This window comes from Manis pentadactyla, chromosome 11, assembly GCF_030020395.1.
Source record: "Manis pentadactyla isolate mManPen7 chromosome 11, mManPen7.hap1, whole genome shotgun sequence".
NCBI classification, from domain to species: Eukaryota; Metazoa; Chordata; class Mammalia; order Pholidota; family Manidae; genus Manis; species Manis pentadactyla.
In genome coordinates this window covers 66,330,935-66,357,161 of record NC_080029.1, presented here as the reverse complement: position 1 = coordinate 66,357,161, position 26,227 = coordinate 66,330,935, and the positions used below count along the sequence as shown (strand labels likewise).

The following is a 26,227-nucleotide window of genomic DNA, read 5'->3' as shown; positions in this document are numbered from 1 at the left end:
TCTTACTATGGAAAAAACAATGGAATTTTTTTGGCTATTGTGCTAGTGATAATACAGTAGAGAGGAAAAACAGTGCAGGAACGAAGAGCAGTTTGCTGCAGGTGGTGATAATCTTTGCTTAAATAAGAGGGGATCTGGTGCACAAGCAGAGGGGACTGGACTTAGAAATATGGACAGTTTCTGCAGAAACAGGAGGGAAGGAAGAGGATGTAGACCTAGATGTCAGTGGGGTAGATGTGGTGGGCAGCAATGAAGTACAGAATGAGTGAGCAGGCAGACCTACAATGGCACGAGTTAAGAAAGAGTAAAATTATTCTTTGGATAGTTAACCCAATAAAGGATTCTGGGACATGCAATCTTAGTGAAATAATTGGTAATTTTTGATTAAGTCAGTGCTTCTTAGGGCATGGATAAAGCATATGTGTCTCTGTGATTATAAATGTGGTTATGCGTTGAATTCTTAAAGATTGTTAGGCTGAAATTTACCCCCCAGAATTTATCATGGACTAGCTATTTTGTTATTAGATACAATGTCAGAGAGAAGTAGATGGTTGAGTAATTATTCAGGCCCTGAAGAAGATTACTGAATTTGAATTAAATAAAATACTTTAGAACACTGTGTCTTATGTTCTGATTAAATTATTAATTTATAGTCTGAATTTGAAGAGGAGTATCTCTAATGATTTAGGCTGTAGGTGCATACAAAATAAAAAGAGGAAACATGCTTCTAATAAGCAGCAAAGCAATTACATTAAACCTCAGATGAAAGGCAGTGTTTCTAACTGTATTGTGTATTAGTCCAAACAGGCAGCAACAACAAAATACCACAGACTGGGTTGGTTTAAACAACAGACCTTTATTGCTTACAGTTCTGGAGGCTGGAAATCCCAGATCAAGGTGCTGGCAGATTTGGTTTCTGGTGAGGCCTCTCTCCTTGGCTTGCAGACCACCACCATCTCACTGCATCTCACGTGGCCTTTTCTCCCTGTGCCCACTCTTCATCTTCCTCTAAGGACGCTGATCCTATTGAATTAGGGCTGCACGCTTGTGACCTCACTTAACCCTAATTAGCTCTTAAAGACCTATCTCCAAATGCAGTCACTGGGGGTTAGGGCTTTATCATACGGATGGGTGGGAAGCACAATTTAGTCCATAACATTATGTTAAAAATTTATTAGACATACAAGTTACTAGAATCTCTTAGGTATTCCCACTCTTGAGACACTGGTTTTCTGGCCTGATGGTGACTTTTGATTCCCTTCTGAATGCAGTGTTCTCAAAGCACACCAGGAGGTGGGAACTTTTTGAGCATATTTGAACTAATCCATCGAATAGCTCTCTTGCCATGATGGACAAAGAGACATAGAGGAAGATTAATGCCAGTCATAGAAACAGTGGCATCTTCTGTTGACATAGCTAGCATTGGATAGCATCCAAATTCCCTAACCTGACATCTTCAACAGTCTATAACCTTCTACATTTTAGCCTCTTTATCCAAATTTCCCAAAGCTCCAGCCACCATTCTCTGAACATGCCATATCCTTTCATGACTCTTGGCCTCAGAACAAATGAGTTACTTTGCCTACAAAGACATCCATCTGCCTTTTCACTTGACAAAGTCATACCCGTACTCCTAGGTCTGGCTCAGATTCCACCCCTGTCTAGCTTTTCCTGTCCAATCCTCATTGTCAGAAAGTCAGTTGTTTTATTCCCCATCCTCCCCACAGTCATTTAATTCAGGATATTTGTACTTATATGTTGGCATGGCTTTTTCCTCCACTATACTTCAGTCCCTTGGGAGAAGAGGCTATGCTTTGTTCTTCTTTGTACACACTGTCCCTCGTGCCCTTCCTGATACATGATAAAGGCCTATCAACATATGAGTAATAAATGGATGGATGTCTGAATGTACAGTTCATTCATTCAGCAATTTTTTACTGAGCCACTGTTACGTTTCACATTCTGTCAAGATGCTGAGAATACAAAATGGCAAAGGAGACAGACACAGTTCCTTTATGGAGCTTAGAGTCTGGAGACTGAGACAGAAGAAGTATAAGCCAGCAAATACAAGACTCAAATTGTAATACATACTGTGAGGGAAATTAACACTTTTCAAAAAAAGAGTAAAATAGAGTGAATAATACTTTAGACAGGATGGTCAAGGAAGGCCTCTCTGACAAGTAATATGTCAGCCACGAGTTGAAGTATGAGAAGAAATGAACAAGAGAATGTTCCAGAGAAAGGGAACAATATGTGCAAAGGTCCTAAGACAGGAAAGAACTGTTTAAAGAACTGAAAGAAGGCAAGGCAAGTGATCAAGAGGGAGACAAGTAGAAAATGAGGTCTGAGGTAGGCAGGAACCAAATCTCATGGGACATGAAAGAAGTGTGCTTTTTAGAATGCAGTATGAAACCAACTCAGGTGTTATAAAAACCACTCTTTATAAGGTAAGACTGGAGAGTCAGGAATGGGTGAAGGGAGATACAGGTCAGAAGATAATTGCTGTACTGTAGGGGAGAAGTGGTGAAGGCTGGCAACAGTGCAGATTCGGAGATAGAGTGGAGAGACTTTATGAAAGAGGAATCTATAGAATTAAGGAGTAATTGGCTTTGGGAAATGGAAAAAAGGAGTCAAGGATGATTTTCAAGTTTTGACATGAGTAAAAGATGGTGTCATTTATTTAAAAGGGAAGGCCTATACCAAAAGTTTTGGGAGATGAGGTGAGGATGAGAATGGAGAGTTCTGTTCTGAACAGTTATGCCTGAAGTAAATCCAAGTAGCAATGTCAGGTGGTTGGATATATGTAAGTGTGGAGCTCAGAGGAGAGAACTGGAAGCCATTACTACCTACGTGGCATTGAAAGCCATGGAGAGAGTATAAGTAAAGAAGAGAGGTCCAGAACTAAGCCCTAAAACAATAACCAGTGATCTCAGCTGTGATTCAAAAAGATCAATCCATGAGCCATCTATAAAATGAATTTGGGGATGGTGGAGGAGGGAGGGAGAGCAACTGAGAATCCATTACGTTAGGTCAGTCAAGGGATAATGCAGGCCTCGACTAGAATAAGTGAGGACTGATCCTTTTTCTCTTCTCAGTATATACTGTCTCCAGTGGCATTCTCATTTCATCTCCTAGTGTCAACCATTGCCTCTGGATTTATATTTCAGTCTTAATATTTCTATTTGCTGAACATCTCATTTTGTACCCCATCAGTACTTCAAACCAAAAGATTCAGCTCCTGCTCACTTGTTCCATGCACCCATATTGCTCTTTTTATGCTACTACTCCTGTTGATGCTACTGTGGGCCTCTCAGTGACCAGGAAGAGGCTGCTCTGTCATTGGGTCTGTTCCCTCTTGTTCCTCTTTATTATCCTTAATGAGTAAGTTGCCAAATTTCATTGCCTACACAGTAGTAATATAGTTTTATCAAGCTAAGTTTCCCTTTGTAAAATATAGTCATTTAAAAAAAGTATTCACATTATCATAAATGCTAATAAATAAAAATTTAAGCCAGTTTCAGTCTTACTATTTTTTTAAGAACTGTATTTTCTTCAATTTTTTCTCCTAAAAGTTTAACTTTGGACTAAGATGTAGTATGAGAAAAATTTAAGATAGTCTGCAGAGAGATTTAGACTGGCAAAGCATTTGATCTTAAAAGAAGGAGCTACTTTGCTTGTTTTTATCATCACATTTAGGAATGAATCACTGAAAGCAGAGATAGAAATAGAGATGGATAGGAAAGACCGGTGCCAACTAATTCATCTCCTCATTAGTGCAGGGAAGTTTCCTATGTCAAATGCCTGTGAGATATTATGTAATAAAAGTCTTAGGTTACAACATTTCAGTCATTTTCATAATGTGACTAATTATCTTTCTAGTTGCTCTTGGCATTGTTCTCTGAACAATGTATCCCTGTCATATGAGAGGTGTTTCCCTTTGTACACAAATGAAATGCCAAGGATCTCAAAGGGGTGAACTCCAATTATTTTTCCATTGTTGTAATGAGTCTACATTAAGTCAATCTCCTCTTGATGATCCTTCTTGAGACCAGTGGTGTACATATGTGAGATCATTACCCAGAGCAAGTAGTGGTCTAGCTTATTACCTTAGGATGGTTAATAGCTAATGAGAACCTCTAGAGATCAGACATGCCCTTACCACCTAATGGTACAGATGCATTATTCTAATGGACTTTCCAAAAGAATATTTGGTGTGGGATGACCTTCTCATTACCCCTATAGCTTTAGAGAGGGCATGGGTGTGCAGGATGGCATTTGGAAGGATTACTGTTTTTAAGTTCTTTGACTTTTATTCAGTATCTCTCAGTTATCTCATCTTTAATCACATAAGAATACTGTATACTCTTCTGAAAGATATACTCTGTTGTCTTGTCCCTATATTCAGTTTTACATCCCCTATTAAAAAAATACATTCTTAGGTCAATAGGTATTATTCCTCCAAGACCTATGATATCTGCACACCTCTTGGTTGGGAGTCTTCTATAATGCCAATAACATCCTCCATACCTGTTCTTGAACATCATTAATAAAGATGTTAAATAATACTTGCTCTAGCATTTCCTTAGTGCCTTCCCACCAGCCATACTCCTTCCCGCCAAACTGAATACACTCCTTGTAGCATTATCCTTTGTTTATACTGTTTGATGTAATTCTTAATCCAGTTGAGTCTATTCTTATTCAAGCCAATTAGTTTGGGCAAGAAGAGTTCATTCACATGGACCAATATATAGATTATGGTTTTTAACTGATTTCTGAAACTTCAGTTAGATGAATATAATAATTTGAGCACTTTTCAAAGAGTTCTTTCTCAGCAATCTAGAGCATTTTTAATTAGCTGTTTGTGGAAAGTAACAACATAGGAATTCTAGAATGGTTTGAGATACTAAATTTCATAAGCTACTGATTTCTTTTACAGAGTCCTGATTTGCCCTTTGAAGCAGCTGTCACTTTGTAACACTCTTTTTCCCGTGGTCATCTCTAAAACTAGAGACCAGGCTAAAGGCCTTGGTTGGCACTGAACACGAAGAGTAGAAGGTTGTGTCTGACTTGGCTTTTTTGCATATTACAGAATTCCAGCAGCTACCCAACAGCTGACCAAGAACTGTTTCTCTTGGGAGAATCTGCCATTAAGTTATAACGAAGTAACAATTTTAAGGCTTATCAGAAATGTTCATGGATATGCTTGGATTTAGTGAAATGTGCCAAAAGGAGAGCTCCTCTGGTCCACAGAGCACATGAACTCAGCATTACCCACCCCACGCCACCTACTTTACCCTGGGCAAGCATGCCGCTGAGAGGCGTCATTCCTTGTCTCATCTGGTGTTCTCTGGGGCCCTAAAACTGCAAGGATCACCATGGCTGCAAGAAAGCATCTCCTCAATACATGCCAAATATTCTTGAGCATTCTTTTTGCCTTTGATAGGAAACAGCACAGTGAACTTACTACCTCTCCTTTGCTGCAGTGAGTCCCAAGTAACTGTGAAAGATATAACGATTCAAAGCTGCATAAGCAAAATCACTATTCCCTCTATTTTAAAATTACTAAGATAATAATTCAGGGAACCAAAAAAAATGTAATAAAGGAAGACTGTTGTCACTATGGAAGAGGTATTAGAATTAGTACTAGGCTTTTTTTATTCTCCTTAGGGAAGATAATGAGAAGCGTTCAGAGTATGTGTCCATGCAAATGTATGGATTGGAAGGGGAAATCTTTAAAAAATAAGTTGTGGCAATATGAGGAGGAATATTATTAAGTAATTTGTATGTGAAGTTTCATCATACGGTATTATGATCTCAGGGATATTTTGTAATATTTACTGAGTCTTCTGAGAGTTCATTTATTCAGATCATATTTTAAGGAGGAAGTTATAAGATTCAGATCTAAAATATAATTCTGTAATATGCCCAGCTGATCCCATTAAATCCAACCCGAAAAGGAGCAATATAATGACGTGAACAATTCCCATTCTTTGAGTTGTTACACCTCACTTGAGATGCATTCCTTCTGGATTAAAACAGCAGTTCCTGTTTGTTTTCCTCTCCAGGCTGAGGTTCAGCTATGCTACCTGGAAGCACAAAGAGATGCTGTTGAGCAGATGTCCCTCAAGCTCTACAGTGAGCAGTATACCAGCAGGAGCAAGAGGAAAGAAGAGTTTGCTGATATGTCGAAAGTTCATGCAGTGGGAGGCGATGGGTAGGCAACTACTCCTTTTGTTGTTTTATTCTCACTAATCTCTGCTTTTTCAGTGATTTTCCACTGGTAGGTGTTAGGCAGGCTTTTCCTCCCTGGCTTCACAGACAAGGAGAAGCTCTATACATGAGGCATTTATGTTCTTTCCTATTTGTGCAGAAATTGAAGACTGTGGATTTAATCAGCCTCTGTCATCTAATCAGAACTTTCTAACTTCCCCATTATCTTTTTCAAAACAGACTTTTGCAAGTTTCAAAATAGAAATTTTACCAGTGTTTGTATGACTACATTGTGCCTATAGTATTGGCTCTTCCTTGTTTTAATTTTTTTTTTCAGTTTATTTCCCCCCTTTCAAACTTCAACATTCATTTTAAAGTATATCTAAGGAAATTTTAAACACCAGAATCTCATTGGAAATTTGGTAAACTGTAATTTTCCTGGAAAACATAGATATTTAATCACTGTTTAGAGACCATGGGTTAGCCAGTTAGCTTCATGTAAGTCAATTGGAATAACAGACCAGCACTTGAATTGCCTCTGGTATCTGAAAGGATCCACTGCACAACTTCAGTGACCCATCAGCACTGTCATGCAGTTTGAGATGTGTGGCTGTATTTATATTATGCTAACTACCCATACTACTGAATAAGTAAGCCATGCATTCAGATGTTTCCAAATGATTTTATAGTTATGCAAACACTGTGTATCTGTTTTTCATCTTTTTTTGTCTTCTCTGGCCCAATTCTAACATTTAGTATATGATTATTAAAGAGTAAAAGAATAGTAATGAAATTTAATTATTTCATAGTTTTAATGGCTTAATAATAATTATACTCATAAAAATGGAAACAGTAACCTATTTCACTTTTATATCTGAGCCAGACAACATGGGGGAGAAACTGTTACCCCAAGTTCCATTACAAGTTATAAGCATCATATAAACCTATAGGGTGTGACTAGCTAAAATACTCCTTGAAAATGCAGGAGGAAAGAAGTATTTTCATGCACTTGAATCAGAGTCATAATTCTATTAGGAAAAAATTTGTCTATCTATATAATCTGTTGCTCTACCAGGATTTTTCTTTTACATGGACATGTTATATATGTATTTGATTCATTTTTTATGATTCAATAGCATTTATTCATAAGAGGAAAAGCATAGCAGCAAGTAAGAAAGGAAAGGTTAAATCTTGGAGCATGAACAATAAGCTGTTTTGAGGCTTTCATGTGCTTTAATTTTTCTAAATGCATAAGTAGTCTCTGGTGTACAAGCAAGCACAAACTTCAGGTCACATTTTCGTGTTTTCTAAAAGCCCTGGGGACTGAGCGGACATCACATGCTTCCGACCTCAGATTCCAAGGACCCAACCTGAGTACTTATGCTGATCTCCGCAAATCATAAATCTGCCCTGGGAATTGCTTAGTTAACAACAAGCATTGTTCTGTGAAGTGGGAGTAGGTGAACTTGCCTGATATCCTTTGTTTATGCTCCTTGGGGTGCTGAAGGCTGTGCATTGTGCAGAAATTTAAGAGTGTGCTGAAAAAAAAGGCAGCTATTTAATACTAAGGACAAAAACCATATACTCCTTTCTATTTTCTGTTTACATACAGAAAAGCATTGTTTGAGGAATGTGTGTGGGTGAGGTTATCTGGGGTGTCCTGCCCCCAAGACTTTTTGCTCCCACAGTCAAATCCTTAATTCTGAAGCCTTAAGAACACAGTCTTGTAAAATTATCTGCTCCAATGATACATAAACTTCATTAACTGTTCCTTTTGTTAACATAAAATGAGCATTGTTTCTGATGAGCAATTGTGGAAATATTGTGGGCCTTCTAGGGTCTTCATTCCATATACAGATAGCCAGTCTACTAAAGATAAAATTAAGCCGGTGATACAATTCATATATATTTTATTTCCTTCCGATGCCTCCATGCATACTAAGGATAGTATGTAGTTGAAAAATGTATACGACTACTCCAGGGAAGACTCAGCTGCTAGATAAAATGGTGATCTTAAATTTTTTAAGAATTTTATTTGACCAAAATATCATTTAGAAATGCATTTATAACCTCTCTGGCTTGACAAAATGTTGTGTATCAAGGTGATAAAATGCAGCTTATATACAACTATGAACTGTGTGTTTGGCAGTCATGAATATATGTGCTGGGAAGATCTCCCTGACTGTGTGTGAGACCGTGAGCTCCAGTAACAGAGTGTGCTCACCTCTGGGAGCCATTCGGCCCTGGCACCAGCAGCACAGAGTTGGAAACTATTACTCCCTAGAGGTACATGCAATGTATGAGTCGCTAGTGATTCTCAGTGGGAGCAGATTTTTTATTTCTGCTGATTTAAATGACAGTACTTACAGACTTTTTGTTTCATTCATGCAATAGATGTTCATTGAAGGCCTACTATGTGCATGTCATGATGCTCTGAGTGGAGTTTGTCAAGAAAACTTACATTTTGTTTATTTTGTAAAGTGTAACCACCCCTTTCTATCAAGAGGTTGTCTGATTTCATTTCTTAAATGAAATTCAAAGACGCTGTTGAATTCATTAAGCAACATCCTACTTGCTGTCAGACTTTCTGTAGATTAAAAACCATCTCTTGTACAGCTTATAAATGATAGAATTGAGAGGCAAAAAGTCTGGGTGAATGGCTTGTCTGGCATGATGGTTTAAAATGGGGCTAAAACCTCATCTCAGTACCCTGGGTCAGACACAGTAGACAATCCATAGAGTCACATCTTCCCTCTCTCTGAGGATTTCATTTCGACATTTGACAAACATTTTTCCCCTCAGTCCCATGCTGTGCACATTCCATACTGTATGAAGTTTAAGTTACAGCATCTTCTTTCAATAGAGAGATGAGTCTTAAGGAGGTTTCATTAAAGCCACAAGCAAGCTTGATTTGACAAATATTAAGTACCTGTTATATTAAAACTAAGAGGCAAAAATGAAATGGCCCCTGCCTTTGAGAGGCTCACAGTTTGGTAGGAGGAGCCAGATAGGTAAACAACATGGAATAAAGCATCTTGAGTGTTGAGGTAGAAATCTGGGTAGGGTAGAGGTCACGTTCATGGAAGGCAGAGCTCAATTCTGATTGTGATATGGGGAGTTGGAATGGATTAGGAAAAACAGCAGAGAGGATTCAAGATGATTTTCAAAAGAAGGCTAGCTTAGGGAGGCTTATCAATTTAATGTGAACAAATGTTTATTGAGCACCTAGGAAGACCACACTCCCTGCTTTCATGAACTTTGCCATCTAACAAGAGTGTGGGGCATTAAGCCAGTATTTACCTGTGCAGTGAGAAGGAAGGGTAAACAGAGGGTGCTAGGGTCATTCAGAGTGAATGGGGAGGACTCCATGAGGCAGGCTGCCTCTGTCATGCCCATGGCACCCTGTCCTGCATCTGGTGCAGTGCCTCCCACAAGCTAGGTGCTCAGTGAATGAATGGATGCATAAAGGAATAACTGAAAACTGACCTGGGGTGTAAAGAGAGGAAGCAAAGGTCTGGAATTATCCAACTGCCTGATGTTCCTTATGACTGGAGAGCAGGGTAAAAAGTTGGAGGGGTATGTTCAACCATTGTGGAAAGCAGTATGGAGTTTCCTCAAAAAGCTCAAAATAGAAATACCATTTGATTTCTGCTGGTAAATCCACTCCTAGGGATTTACCCTAAGAATGCAGCAGCCTAGTTTGAAAAAGACAGATGCACCCCTATGTTTATCGCAGCACTATTTACAATAGCCAAGAAATGGAAGCAACCTAAGTGTCCATCAGTAGATGAATGGATAAAGAAGGTGTGGTACATATACACAATGGAATATTATTCAGCCGTAAGAAGAGAACAAATCCTACCATTTGCAACAACATGGATGGAGCTGGAGGGTATTATGCTCAGTGAAACAAGCCGGATAGAGTAAGACAGGTATCAAATAATTTCACTTATCTGTGGAGTATAAGAACAAAGAAAAAACTGAAGGAACAAAACAGTAACAGACCCACAGAACCCAAGAATGGACTAACAGTTACCAATGGCAAAGGGACTGGGGAAGTGGGTGGGAAGGGAGGGATAAGGGGGAAAATAAGGCATTATGATTAGCACACATAATGTAGGGGGGACACACAGGAAGGCAGTATATACAGAGAAGACAAGTAATGATTCTATAGCATCTTATTCCACTGATGGACAGTGACTGTGGTGGGGTATGTGGGGGGGGACTGGATGATGGGGGGGTCCTAGTAGCCATAATGTTGTTCAAGTAATTGTACATTAATGATATCAAAATTAAAAAATTAAAAAAAAAAGTTGGAGGGATATGAAAAATAAGGCTTGGCAAGTAGTAAAGTCCAGATCCTTGAGTTAATCATTGAGTTCATAGTTCTTTACCAGTATAGGTTAAGACCCCTGTGGAGCTTTTCAGCTGAAAAACATCTGCCTACACTGCTCCATTAAAAATTCTCATTCAGTGGGCAGCAGCGGGCAAATAGACGTGTTTTAGTGCCTACTTCCAGTTGAGAACTACTGTGCTACTGATATTCAAAGTGTGTTTTCTGGACCAGCAGCATCAGCATCTTCTGGGAATTTGTTAGAAATGCCAGTTTTGGGTCCCACTCCAGACCTACTGAACTGGAAAGTCTGGGGGTGCAGATTAACAATTTCTGTTGAACAAGGCCTCCGGGTAATTCTGATGCTATGGGGTGAGAAACACCACTTATGTCATTGGACATTGGGGTTAGAAGTTAATGGAGAAGGTGGAGACTGGGTTGGAGACTGAAGCCAGCAAGGATCGCTATGCCTTGGTGGCGCGTCATGAGGACAGTGAAGGAGAGTAAGGAGCCCGCCGACGCTCTAACTGCTGGCTCCAGCAGGAGAAAGAAATTAGGACTGGGAGTCAAATGACTTTTTGTCATTTAACTTTCAGTATTTATTGAGAAACTGTAAAGTGAGGACTGTACTAGGCCCTGAAGAGGTACAAGCAATGGGACACAAAGAGTGGCAGGTGTATGTATGTAAATCAGGAAAGCCTTCCAAGTGAGGTATCATGGAGGATGGCCCCCGGTCAGAGGTGACAAGAGTGTTTCCTACAGAGGAGGGAGTGTGTACCAACAGTTGGAACCAGCAAAGTAGGTCCAGTATGGTTAGATTGTCAGTTTTGAGATAATATTCTGTCAGCAGTGTGGAGAACAGAGTGGCGTGGGCAAGCCTAGACAGTGCTCGGTTATGGGGCTCTTCCGGTCATCCAAGTGAGAAACGGGGCCCGAGCTAGGACAGCAGAAATGGAAATTGAAAGTTCCCAATGGGAACTGAAAGAAGGAAGTTGAAAACAGGCCCCGATCACCAAGTGGGGGCGGGGGAGAGGGTAGGGGGCATTCAGGGAGAGGGGATTTAAGAATGGACCTGCATGTTTCCGGTGGATGGCAGATGGACATGTCATTCACTGAAGTGGAGAATGCAGGGGAGGATCAGGAGGTGAGGAAGAGGCTGAGAATTTGGGACATAGTTCTTCTGATGGTCTGTGGAAATGCCCAGAAAGCAGCAGGTCTGAAGCACAGGAATGTTTTGGGCTCTGCAACCAGTGCAAGGGCGGTGTGGTGACTGCGGAGTGGCAGAGGCAGAGAGAGAGATAAGAGCTTATCTTGTGATAGACTACCCCCCACCCTGAATATAACATTATATTTAAAGAATGCTTGAGTTGAGGGGCGGAAGATGGCGGCGTGAGGAGAGCAGCGGAAATCTCCTCCCAAAACAACATATATCTATGAAAATATAACAAAGACAACCCTTCCTAGAATAAAGACCAGAGGACACAGGACAATATCCAGACCATATCCGCACCTGAGAGAACCCAGCGCCTTGCAAAGGGGGTAAGATACAAGCCCTGGCCCCGCAGGAGCCGAGCGCCCCTCCCCCCAGCTCCTGGCGGGAGAAGAGCAGGCAGAGCAGGAGGGAGACGGAGCCCAGGGCTGCCGAACACCCAGCCCCAGCCATCCGGGCCAGAGTGCAGGGCGCTCCATACTAGGAAAACAGGGCAGCAAGAACAGTGAGCGGGCACTGGAGGCTGGGCGACAGAGGACATAAGAAAAGTGCGCGACCATTTTTTTTTTTGCTTTTTTGCTGTTTTGTTTTGGCGAGCACTTTTTCGAAGTCTTAAAGGAATAGGGACCCCAATACTAGGGAAACAGGGCAGAAAGACCGGTGAGCAGAGGCCTGAGGCTGGCACCGGAGAATAAAGAAAAACGAACGACCACCTATTTTTTTTTTTTTTAATTTAAAAAATTTTTTTTTTTTTTTTTTTTTTTTGGTGGGCGTTGTTTTGTTTTGGCGGGTGCTTTTTGGAAGTTTTAAAGGGGCAGGGCGGGTCACTTAATCCAGAGGTAGGGAATCGGGGGATCTCTGGGCACCCTAACCCCTGGGCTGCAGGGAGCAGGGAGGCCCCTTACGGAAATAAATAGCCTCCCAGCCGCTCCTGCTCCAACGCGACTCCACCATTTTGGAGTAGCTGCCCGAGCCAGGCCACGCCCACAGCAGCAGCGGAGATTAACTCCATAGCAGCCGGGCAGGAAGCAGAAGCACTGTCTGCGCGCAGCTGCGCAGCACAAGCCACTAGAGGTCGCTGTTCTCCCAGGAGAGGAAGGCCACAAACCAACAAGAAAGGAAGTCCGTCCAGCTGTCACTCATCCCAGTTCTGCAGACTATTCCTATCACCATGAAAAGGCAAAGCTACAGGCAGACAAAGATCACAGAGACAACACCAGAGAAGGAGACAGACCTAACCAGTCTTCCTGAAAAAGAATTCAAAATAAGAATCATAAACATGCTGACAGAGATGCAGAGAAATACGCAAGAGAAATGGGATGAAGTCCGGAAGGAGATCACAGATGCCAGAAAGGAGATCGCAGAAATGAAACAAACTCTGGAAGGGTTTATAAGCAGAATGGATAGGATGCAAGAGGCCATTGATGGAATTGAAACCAGAGAACAGGAACGCATAGAAGCTGACATAGAGAGAGACAAAAGGATCTCCAGGAATGAAACAATATTAAGAGAACTGTGTGACCAATCCAAAAGGAACAATATCCGTATTATAGGGGTCCCAGAAGAAGAAGAGAGAGGAAAAGAGATGGAAAGTATCTTAGAAGAAATAATTGCTGAAAACTTCCCCACACTGGGGGAGGAAGTAATCGAACAGACCACGGAAACACACAGAACTCCCAACAGAAAGGATCCAAGAAGGACAACACCAAGACACATAATAAATAAAATGGCAAAGATCAAGGACAAGGAAAGAGTGTTAAAGGCAGCTAGAGAGAAAAAGGTCACCTATAAAGGGAAACCCATCAGGCTAACGTCAGATTTCTCAACAGAAACCCTACAGGCCAGAAGAGAATGGCATGATATATTTAATACAATGAAACAGAAGGGCCTTGAACCAAGGATACTGTATCCAGCACGACTATCATTCAAATATGACGGTGGGATTAAACAATTCCCAGACAAACAAAAGCTGAGGGAATTTGCTTTCCACAAACCACCTCTACAGAACATCTTACAGGGACTGCTCTAGATGGGAGCACTCCTAGAAAGAGCACAGCACAAAACACCCAACATATGAAGAATCGAGGAGGAGGAACAAGAAGGGAGAGAAGAAAAGAATCTCCAGACAGTGTATATAACACCTCAATAAGCAAGCTAAGTTAGGCAGTAAGATACTAAAGAGGCTAACCTTGAACCTTTGGTAACCACGAATTTAAAGCCTGCAATGGCAATAAGTACATATCTTTCAATAGTCACCCTAAATGTTAATGGGTTGAATGCACCAATCAAAAGACACAGAGTAACAGAATGGATAAAAAAGCAAGATCCATCTATATGCTGCTTACAAGAAACTCACCTCAAACCCAAAGACATGTACAGACTAAAAGTCAAGGGATGGAAAAACATATTTCAGGCAAACAACAGCGAGAAGAAAGCAGGGGTTGCAGTATTAATAGCAGACAGAATAGACTTCAAAACAAAGAAAGTAACAAGAGATAAAGAAGGACACTACATAATGATAAAGGGCTCAGTCAAACAAGAGGATATAACCATTCTAAATATATATGCACCCAACACAGGAGCACCAGCATATGTGAAACAAATACTAACAGAACTAAAGGGGGATATAGACTGCAATGCATTCATTCTAGGAGACTTCAACACACCACTCACCCCAAAGGATAGATCCACTGGGCAGAAAATAAGTAAGGACACGGAAGCACTGAACAACACAGTAGAGCAGATGGACCTAATAGACATCTATAGAACTCTACATCCAAAAGCAGCGGGATATACATTCTTCTCAAGTGCACATGGAACATTCTCCAGAATAGACCACATACTAGGCCACAAAAAGAGCCTCAGAAAATTCCAAAAGATTGAAATCCTACCAACCAACTTTTCAGACCACAAAGGCATAAAACTAGAAAAAAACTGTACAAAGAAAGCAAAGAGGCTCACAAACACATGGAGGCTTAACAACACGCTCCTAAATAATCAGTGGATCAATGACCAAATCAAAATGGAGATCCAGCAATATATGGAAACAAATGACAACAACAACACTAAGCCCCAACTTCTGTGGGACACAGCGAAAGCAGTCTTAAGAGGAAAGTATATAGCAATCCAAGCATATTTAAAAAAGGAAGAGCAATCCCAAATGAATGGTCTAATGTCATAATTATCGAAATTGGAAAAAGAAGAACAGATGAGGCCTAAGGTCAGCAGAAGGAGGGACATAATAAAGATCAGAGAAGAAATAAATAAAATTGAGAAGAATAAAACAATAGCAAAAATCAATGAAACCAAGAGGTGGTTCTTCGAGAAAATAAACAAAATAGATAAGCCTCTAGCCAGACTTATTAAGAAGAAAAGAGAGTCAACACAAATCAACAGTATCAGAAACGAGAAAGGAAAAATCACGACGGACCCCACGGAAATGCAAAGAATTATTGGAGAATACTATGAAAACCTATATGCTAACAAGCTGGGAAACCTAGGAGAAATGGACAACTTCCTAGAAAAATACAACCTTCCAAGATTGACCCAGGAAGAAATAGAAAATCTAAACAGACCAATTACCAGCAACGAAATTGAAGCAGTAATCAAAAAACTACCAAAGAACAAAACCCCCGGGCCAGATGGATTTACCTCGGAATTTTATCAGACATACAGGGAAGACATAATACCCATTCTCCTTAGAGTTTTCCAAAAAATAGAGGAGGAGGGGATACTCCCAAACTCATTCTATGAAGCTATCATCACCCTAATACCAAAACCAGGCAAAGACCCCACCAAAAAAGAAAACTACAGACCAGTATCCCTGATGAACGTAGATGCAAAAATACTCAACAAAATATTAGCAAACCGAATTCAAAAATACATCAAAAGGATCATACACCATGACCAAGTGGGATTCATCCCAGGGATGCAAGGATGGTACAACATTCGAAAGTCCATCAACATCATCCACCACATCAACAAAAAGAAAGACAAAAACCACATGATCATCTCCATAGATGCTGAAAAAGCATTTGACAAAGTTCAACATCCATTCATGTTAAAAACTCTCAGCAAAATGGGAATAGATGGCAAGTACCTCAACATAATAAAGGCCATCTATGATAAACCCACAGCCAACATTATATTGAACAGCGAGAAGCTGAAAGCATTTCCTCTGAGATCGGGAACTAGACAGGGATGCCCACTCTCTCCACTGTTATTTAACATAGTACTGGAGGTCCTAGCCACAGCAATCAGACAAAATAAAGAAATAAAAGGAATCCAGATTGGTAAAGAAGAAGTTAAGCTGTCACTATTTGCAGATGACATGATACTGTACATAAAAAACCCTAAAGACTCCACCCCAAAACTACTAGAACTGATATCGGAATACAGCAAAGTTGCAGGATACAAAATCAACACACAGAAATCTGTGGCTTTCCTATATACTAACAATGAACCAACAGAAAGAGAAATCAGGAAAACAACTCCATTCACAATTGCATCAAAAAAAATAAAATACCTAGGAATAAACCTAACCAAAGAAGTGAAAGACTTATACTCTGAAAACTACAAGTCACTCTTAAGAGAAATTAAAGGGGACACTAACAGATGGAAACTCATCCCATGCTCATGGCTAGGAAGAATTAATATCGTCAAAATGGCCATCCTGCCCAAAGCAATATACAGATTTGATGCAATCCCTATGAAACTACCAGCAACATTCTTCAATGAACTGGAACAAATAATTCAAAAATTCATATGGAAACACCAAAGACCCCGAATAGCCAAAGCAATCCTGAGAAAGAGGAATAAAGTAGGGGGGAATCTCACTCCCCAACTTCAAGCTCTACTATAAAGCCATAGTAATCAAGACAATTTGGTACTGGCACAAGAGCAGAGCCACAGACCAATGGAACAGACTAGAGAATCCAGACATTAACCCAGACATATATGGTCAATTAATATTTGATAAAGGAGCCATGGACATACGGTGGCGAAATGACAGTCTCTTCAACAGGTGGTGCTGGCAAAACTGGACAGCTACATGTAGGAGAATGAAACTGGACCATTGTCTAACCCCATATACAAAAGTAAACTCAAAATGGATCAAAGACCTGAATGTAAGCCATGAAACCATTAAACTCTTGGAAGAAAACATAGGCGAAAATCTCTTAGACATAAACATGAGTGACCTCTTCTTGAACATATCTCCCCGGGCAAGGAAAACAACAGCAAAAATGAGTAAGTGGGACTATATTAAGCTGAAAGGCTTCTGTACAGCAAAAGACACCATCAATAGAACAAAAAGGATCCCTACAGTATGGGAGAATATATTTGAAAATGACAGATCCGATAAAGGCTTGACATCCAGAATATATAAAGAGCTCACACGCCTCAACAAACAAAAAACAAATAACCCAATTAAAAAATGGGCAGAGGAACTGAACAGACAGTTCTCCAAAAAAGAAATACAGATGGCCAACAGACACATGAAAAGATGCTCCACATCGCTAATTATCAGAGAAATGCAAATTAAAACTACAATGAGGTAACACCTCACACCAGTAAGGATGGCTGCCATCCAAAAGACAAACAACAACAAATGTTGGCGAGGCTGTGGAGAAAGGGGAACCCTCCTACACTGCTGGTGGGAATGTAAGTTAGTTCAACCATTGTGGAAAGCAGTATGGAGGTACATCAAAATGCTCAAAACAGACTTACCATTTGACCCAGGAATTCCACTCCTAGGAATTTACCCTAAGAACGCAGCAATCAAGTTTGAGAAAGACAGATGCACCCCTATGTTTATTGTAGCACTATTTACAATAGCCAAGAATTGGAAGCAACCTAAATGTCCATCAATAGATGAATGGATAAAGAAGATGTGGTACATATACACAATGGAATACTACTCAGCCATAAGAAAAGGGCAAATCCAATCATTTGCAGCAACATGGATGGAGCTGGAGAATATTATGCTCAGTGAAACAAGCCAAGCGGAGAAAGAGAAATACCAAATGATTTCACTTATCTGTGGAATATAAGATCAAAGGAAAAACTGAAGGAACAAAACAGTAGCAGAATCACAGAACTCAAGAATGGACTAACAGGTACCAAAGGGAAAGGGACTGGGGAGGATGGGTGGGTAGGGAGGGATAAGGGGGGGGAGAAGTAGGGGGGTATTAAGATTAACATGCATGGGGGGGTAGGAGAAAAGGGAGGTCTGTACAACACAGAGAAGGCAAGTAGTGATTCTACAACATTTTGCTATGCTGATGGACAGTGACTGTAAAGGGGTTTATAGGGGAGACCTGGTATAGGGGAGAGCCTAGTAAACATAATATTCGTCATGTAAGTGTAGATTAGTGATACCAAAAACAAAGCAAAAAAAAAAAAAAAAGGGCAGTTCCTGTGTGGTAACCTCCAATGAGTTCTACACAAGGGTATAAAGGGCATATAAAAGTGTAGGCAAAGGGTCTGTTTGCGTCTATACAGAAGATCAAAGCCTAATTGGGCTCTCCCGAAAATGAACTAAGATACGATATGAAAGAGAACTTCCAACATCAGCACTCTCTGGAAGACTCATGCCAGAAGATGATCATCAAAAAACCCCAACAAAGATCCACGCACTGCTACAGCTGTAGATGCACTCATCCCACCAGTTCCTGGACTTGCCATGGGAATGAGGAAGGAGATATCTAAGCTGGCCTGTGCATACAGTAAAACAACAAATTTGACTGGATCTATGCTGTTGGAACTCAACCAAGAATTAGGAGAAGTGCAAATTGTAGCGCTCCAAAATCTTACAACTACAGACTATTTACTGTTAAAAGAACATAAGGGATGTGAACATTCCCCAGGAATGGGTTGTTTTAATTTGTCTGATTTCTCTCAGACTGTTCAAGTTCAGTTGGACAATATCCACCATATCATAGATAAGTTTTCACAAATGCCTAAGGTGCCTAACTGGTTTTCTTGGTTTCACTGGAGATGGCTGGTAATTACAGGTATGCTTTGGTTATGTAACTATACTCCTATTATGTTAATGTGTGTGCGCAATTTAAGTAGTAGCTTAAAACCTATACATGCTGAAGTTACTCTACAAGAAGATATGTCAAAGAAATAATCAATCTTCCCATGTTTTCTTCCGCCTGCTACTTCTATAGCTTTTCTTCTTCCTTTTTAATTACAACCCTTAAATAGAATTCATGCCTCATATCAAATTTACCGAGTATCATAATTCTTCCAAGTGGTAAAGATACCTCAAGACAAATGCTTGGCCTAGAAGCCACAGGGCATAAATATGCAAAGAAGTAAAAAGCTAACCTTTTCAAACAATAAGGCTTCTCTCTCACTTACCAACTTCACATTTCCCTGTATGGCCCCGGAAGATGACTGGTTAGCCAGAGACGGGTAAGATTCCTCAAGGGAGGAACAACCTAAGACAGGCACAGTCGCAGGGGGGCCATCAGGTGAGAAATTGGGGATCAACAGAGGTGAGGCCTAGAACCTCACCCCCCCTGTTCTGAGAGAAATCTTCTGCATCCGTGGATGTTTTATTGCCCTTGTCTAGCTTGGATTAACACATAGTCTACAGGCACACACTTGATCATCTACATTTGCTCTCTTACAACACTAAACTATGTTTTCTACCTTTATCTTGTATCTACCTACCACTTCAGCATTTTATTAAAAATAATAATAATAAAGAGAGAAATGTGGTATCCACATATAAATCAAGTATAAAAACCAAATGAGTATTCATATTTCAACTGACTGTTTAGAGTTCATAATGCATGAGCAAAACCGAAAGTTTCTGTGATGACTGCCCTTGTACTGTTCACTATGTAACTTATTCATTATGTAAGAATTTGTTCTCCATGTAAGAACTTGTTTGTTATGCCTCAGAAGATTGGAGACTGACGAAAATTAGGCTTGGGGTGGATTAATGATTGTGCATTGAGCATTGACTCCCCTATACAGAATTTTATTGTTGTTAACAACCATTTGATCAATAAATATGAGAGATGTCCTCTCAAAAAAAAAAAAAAAAATGGACAGACTTCCAATGGTAAAATAAATAAGTAACTGGGATGTAACGTATAGCATAAGGAATATAGTCAAGATATTGTAACAGCTTGGTAGGGTGATAGCTGGAACCTAGAATTATGTATATAAATGTTTTATCACTGTGTTGTACACTTGAAACTAAGGTAATGTAATACTGTGCGTCAACTACCCTTCAATAAAAAATAATAATTAAAAAAAAAAAATGCTTGTTTGTAAAAGAATGGATACTCAAAATATTTTTATTTCAGTTAGAATCTTTCCTGCTGTATTATATGAGATTTTTAAATCATTGAGAGATCTAGGTGGTATCTTGATTGGCAGGAACTGAGGACTACAGTTGACTGTTATTTTCTGACTTAAAGCTGCAGGTAAGAGCTCCTGATCCTAAAGATCTGAGAATGTATTAGGTCTGCTCAAATTGTTTCCAACAACACAACAATATTTATCTTTAGAAATAGTCATAAATTCACTCTGGTTTAATTTCTTTTTAAAAAAAATTTTTTTGAAATATAATTGATATGTAATATTATATTGGTTTCAGATGTACAGCATAGTGATTTGGCAATTATATATACCTTATTAAGTGGTCACCACAATAAATAGAATTATCATCTGTCACTATAAAAAGATACAACATTTTTGGCTCTATTCCATCCCTGTGATTGATTTATTTTACAATTTGAAGTTTATACCTCTTTATACCCTTCACTTATTTCACTGCCCCCCTGCAACCCATGGTAACCAACAGTTCATTCTTTGTGTTTATGAGTCTGTTTATGTATTTGTGTTTTGTTTGTTCATTTATTGTTTTGTTTGTCAGATTCCACATATAAATGAAATTATATGGTATTTTTCTTTCTCTGTCTGACATGTTTCATTTAGCATAATACCTTTTAGGTCCATACATGTTGTTCAAAATGGCAGTATTTCCTCTTCTATGGCTGAGTAATATTCCATTGCATAAATGTACCACATCTTCTTTATCCATTCATCTATCAATGGATACTCTAGTCTGATTTCTTAAAGAAGGAGAGAGAACATACTAGATTAGGAATTAAAGATTGGAATTCAAGTTGCACCTCTGCTACTTTTTAACTGTGTGACCTTGATTGGGAAAATTAATCTCAACAAGATGCAATATTCTGTAAAATGGTAGTAGTTACTCCCATCTATTTCATATACTTTTGCAGCAGAGAAATGTAATAATCAATAAGAAAATGTCCAAGATACCTGGAATGTACTAGATATGTGAAAAATTAGTTAATGAAATAGGCACTGGGCAACTACTATGTTGCAACTCAAATACATCCTTATGAAACAATGGGAAAAATTCAAGAGAGAGAGCATTAATGGGTATACTTAGGAGGCCTGCCTAATCTAGCTTGGCTAGAGGGGTCAAGGAAGTTTATGGGAGGAGGGATCTTCTGAGCTGTTATAAAAGATGCATAGATATTAGCCATTAGAAAAATGTTGGGTAGAAGGAGAGTGAAGATTTCAGCCACAAGACAGTAACTGTGTAGGGTGTGTGTGTGTGTCTTTGCCTATAGACGGTTACTATAAATAATAATTTTATGCTGCTGAAGCAGAAGGGCATGGAAATGTTTCCTGACTCTGCTTCCTGGGATCAGGAGGGAATTCCAAGGGAATTCTTCAGGACTCTGCTCTTGTGATGAAGTTCTAAAAGATACCTCAGTCTCATTAGCCATTTGCCAGGCTTCCTCTGGCTGTGGGAAAATCTGGCCGATGTCTACAGATGGAGATACTGTCAAGGTTGATGCCCTTTATCTATGATATCAGAGTAATTCATCCCTCAACATGCAAGGTTTCAGCATACATTTTACTCCCACCTACAAATAGAATACGTATGTATTCCCAAGCATAATAGGCCAAATTAATTTTAAATAGACAAAAGTTTAAAAGTTTGGCAGGAAAGGTGAGTCCATTTCATTTAGGAATAGTAACATCTCCGTATAGTATAAAAATACACACATGCAAATATCTATAAACACCACCAAAAGGAAATGATATTGACAAATGAAAGCAATTCCCTATTTAAAATATAGCTTGATTGAAAATCAAGTTTGGCTTTCTAAATTAACTAAGCAATAAGACACACTGGATCACTTTAACCACCTGAGAAGGGATAGAATCACCCTGGCTTTCACCGCTGCAGGGTGATCTTTCTGGTTTTTTGTTGAGCAATAGGCCCAAAAGTATTTCTGTGTGGTTAGCTGAACATTCATGCTCACTCCTCTCTCTCTCAAACACACACACACACACACACACACACACACACAACCATTTTGAATTTCTGCTCAATGTGTGTTTTTGGAACATTGCTACATAAAATATTTTCTTTTTCGGTACGCTCCACCCATAAAATGAAGTACTGTCTGTTATATGTGCCAATATTGAGAACACTCTCACAGAAATCACTAGACAACCCAAAGAAACCTTATTTCCACCATGCATTTCTATTTTCTTCCCCTGACTCTTGCTGTATCTCAATCTAGTGATTAGCTGATTAGGGTTCATGTAAGGTTGTTTTTGCTTCTTGTATTCTGGTATCATTAAATAGTAAGGTCACAATGCAGCATGCAGTCAAAGGAGCAAAAATTGCCTGCCTACCTTCTGGATAACTGATATTCTGGATACTATGTGATTATTAAACTAGGTCTTTCTGGGCTAAAAAAAGGAAAAACCTCACTAGTGGAAATGTGTTCATTGGGAGTCATGATATACCCTTTTAATGTGCAAATGCAGTAACTTAATTTTAGCCCAAGATAGTCTGGCAATTCAGTGATCTAAATGCCAGGAGGCAACAAAGGAAAAACCAGATCGGTAGAGGCCTACTTGAGGGGAAGTACTACAGCAAAGTTAACAGTGAAGTCAACTAATAAAATGTATATATGAATCTCCCTTCCAACTTAATTTCTGTACAGCTTTAGAGAGTTGATGGGACCCAATTAAGAGGGAGACAGGTACTTACGTGCACAATGAAAGTGTATCTAAGACAAATATAATTTTAATGTGCAGAGCTTAACTCTTTTATTTCAAATTTATTCTGTTATTCATTCTTCCATCTCCTTCACAAAGGATTTGAGTCAATGTACAAGAATATTTACAATGAAATAGAATAAATACTTGGCTGAATTAAATTACGCAAAAGTAAAATATATATAAGAAAACAGATGCATATTCTATGCATGTCCTCATGAAGGGGGCTATGACTTGGCTCTAAGCTTTCCATACCAAAGAAAAGAGTGAAATTTCATCCATCAGAAAATTCAGTGTCCCAGGATTAAAAATAATATATATCAGGGGAAACACAGCTTATGCCTTTGAGACCTGAAAGGAGAATACTATATCCCTGTAAGAGAAACTGAATTCCCAAGGCAATTTTTTGATGTAGGCTGCTAGAAGTGATGTCAAAGCATAATTCAGCAAGAGCAGTTCTACAAGTAATTAAAACATTGTAGCGCCAGCGTGGCACTCTCTGGACAGGGTCAGCCTCAATGGAGAAGACAGAGGAAATCATTCCGGGAGAGCACTCCATATTAATTCTGCTGCCAGGCTTTTGTTATGAATTGGATGGCTGAGAGTTATTTCTAGACTATTTACCTCCTGCCATAATCCTGAGGGTAAAATTTCTCTATTGCCTCTTAAATTTTTGAAAAACAGTGAGGCCTACAATGGGGTAGCCCTTTTACAAAAGGGTGAGCTGCCCAACCCACACCAGTATGCTGGTGCACTATGACACACAGATAATGACGTAGGAAGGTTTATCTTTTTTTGTTTTTAAACATTATCATCTCCAGACTTTTCTCCTGAAGTACAGTTTCCCCATTTGTGTTAAAATCACTACTGATTCTAAATTCTTCAGAATGTTTTACAGCTCTTTGCCTACAGTTCAGTGGAGTGTATTATCTGGAAATTTAGACAAGGGTTTGACTTCCTAACAGCTTAACAGAATCCTCTAAATATACCAGAAATCTACATTGATATTTTGCATGTTGTGGCTAACCTTGGGAGTTAGAATTTTTTGCTTTATGGCTCTATTTTAATAACTGATAGACAGTCCATGAGAAAGTGGGGCCATTCATTACCAAGTTTGTAAGGTTGATTTTGTTTTTCTTAGACATTTTCACATGTATGTGAGTATATATGAGAATTGAGAAAATTACTGCTGGAAAGAACTCCATATTCCTTTTTATTTATTAATGGCAAAGGCAGGCTGCTTTTCTCATGAGGAAGTCACTCATGAATTTTCATTCAAAATAGTAAATTAGTGTCCACACTTTAATATGTTTAGAGTGGAAAGGGATTCTACATGCAACTGTGCATATCAGATTTCCTTTCTGGAAAGCTAAATTTTATTCTTTAATGATATTATGATTGGGCTATGTGCTACTGTTGTATCTCCCATCTGTGCTTACCTAGCGCATGGAGTAGAGGATGATGGGAAATTCTGATCTATTGCTCGTATTTCACTTCAGTAACATTCTTAAACCATATTATTACAAGGTTTTGCTGCCACTCCCTTTAGTGTCTTTTTGAAAACCAGAGGCAGACTTCCTTGAGCAAACAATGTGAACAGTGAACACTCAGTGAATATTTGGGGAAAGAATCGATATGCTAAAGAAGCTAAGAAAATTGGATCATTTAATAGAAGTCCCAGTATAGATAAGCTGGTATTTCAGGACCCAGTCTTGTATTTTTGGATGTGTTGGTGTGAATTAACCATTAAGTATACAAAGGATGGATTATTAAATGTTCCAAAATATATATTACTCAGCCTTACGTAGAAAAACTGCCAAGACTTTTTAATGTTAGCTTTTCTTCAGCCAGTGAATACTCTATTTTGATTATTTCTTCATTTAGTTGTCTATTTTAATCACAATTCCTCAGTGAGCCAAGCTGAAACCTCATATATTCACACACACCTCCCATTGATTTCACTTGGGGGAAACTTTATCTTTTAAGCAAAGTTTAAGTTAAAATGTTGAGTTAATGATGCTCACTTTAAATACCAAAGGCTGAATGCATTTATGTATTCAAACACTTAGCTAGTCAAACATAACTCCCATCAGGGTTTAGAGGAAGGATTATTTCTTAAACTATGCTAGCCTCACAAATAATATATTGCTATCGAATCTGTAGAAAAATGATACTGAATAAGCTTGTTAGTATTTTTTTCCTGTGGTGAAAAGTCTTGGAATCTTTTTTTAACCTTAAAAAGGCAAAGTAAAATGGTGGGAAGATGTTGGGAAATAGTTCTGTTAACTACCCATAGTAGTTAATTCAAACTTAGAAACACACTAAAGAGAAAAACCGCACATTTATTTCTCTATAGCGTTATCTCTTTCCCTACTGTATTCATAGACTATGAAACACAAATACATTCATAATTCTGTATTTGTCTAACAAAACCTGACTTTGAGTTACCAGACTTTTTCTCCTCATGACATGTTTAAGCTTTAAACCTCCTAAAATGGGAATATTATACCTATAACAGAATGTCTAACTCTTATTGTGAATCTATTCAAGATCAGGTATATGGCAATTTACAGTACCCTCCCACTCCCCCCAGGAGGCTTACGGCCCTGTTGTGATCTCTTGGCATGGCCAGGAGCTATTTCCTGCTGACTCTCAGCCCTCACTGGCCCTGCCAATTCTCTGAGGTCTGGCTTCAAAGACCCCGCGCCCTGCTCTCCTTTGGTTCACCAGCTGAAGCCTTTGTCAGGGTCACGAGCTGAAGCCAGGCACCTTGTGAGGATGAAAGAACAGTCTCTCATGGGGTTATGAGAGAACAGGATAGCAAAGGGAGTCCCGGCCAAGGCTTCCTGTGTGAGAGGACACCCGGCTCCACATTACTGGGAGGACCTGGTGAAGGCAAGCTCTTCCCAGCCTTCCTGGCAACAGATGGAGCTGAAGTCCTTGTGCTTTTAGCTTTGCCTTCAGCCCGCCTCACCTACCTGCCCTCTAGCTCTTAGGCCAAGAGAGGTGAGCACACACATCTGAGCACTTGCTCCTTTTGCCTTTATTTCCTTCTTATTCTCGAAATCCACTGAGATAGAAGGGGTGAGATTTTCCCTTACTTTCCCCATTGCTTTTAATACCCCCTGGATCATACTCTCCTAATTCTGGGGTAGCATTCTACTTTTCCCCTGTCTTTGTGGTTAAACTGTGACAGGGTGCAAGGAGAGAGAAATGACGACAATAATTCATGACGTGTTTCTAAATGGTTGTATCTGTTGAGTGAGCAAATGCTTATTAATCATTCCTTACTAGTCACTCACAGAGTTAATAAAGAAAGCCTGATGGTTTGTTTGCCCCTGTTACATGGTTTTTGTTTGTTTTTTATTTAGTGTTTTAAAATGGGAAACTATTTCAGATTT

The 26,227-nt window shown here is 39.4% G+C and overlaps 1 protein-coding gene across 5 annotated transcripts in view; it reads left to right on the top strand.

The window, feature by feature from the left end:
- The window catches only part of AKAP6 (A-kinase anchoring protein 6), a 631,616-nt gene that overhangs the window by 456,292 nt on the left and 149,097 nt on the right, over window positions 1-26,227 (top strand). For all 5 annotated transcript variants that reach the window (XM_036881256.2, XM_036881257.2, XM_036881259.2 and 2 more), the window contains one exon: window positions 6,066-6,214. In XM_036881256.2, the coding sequence (XP_036737151.2) occupies window positions 6,066-6,214 (149 nt within the window). The remainder of the gene's footprint in view (window positions 1-6,065; window positions 6,215-26,227) is intronic.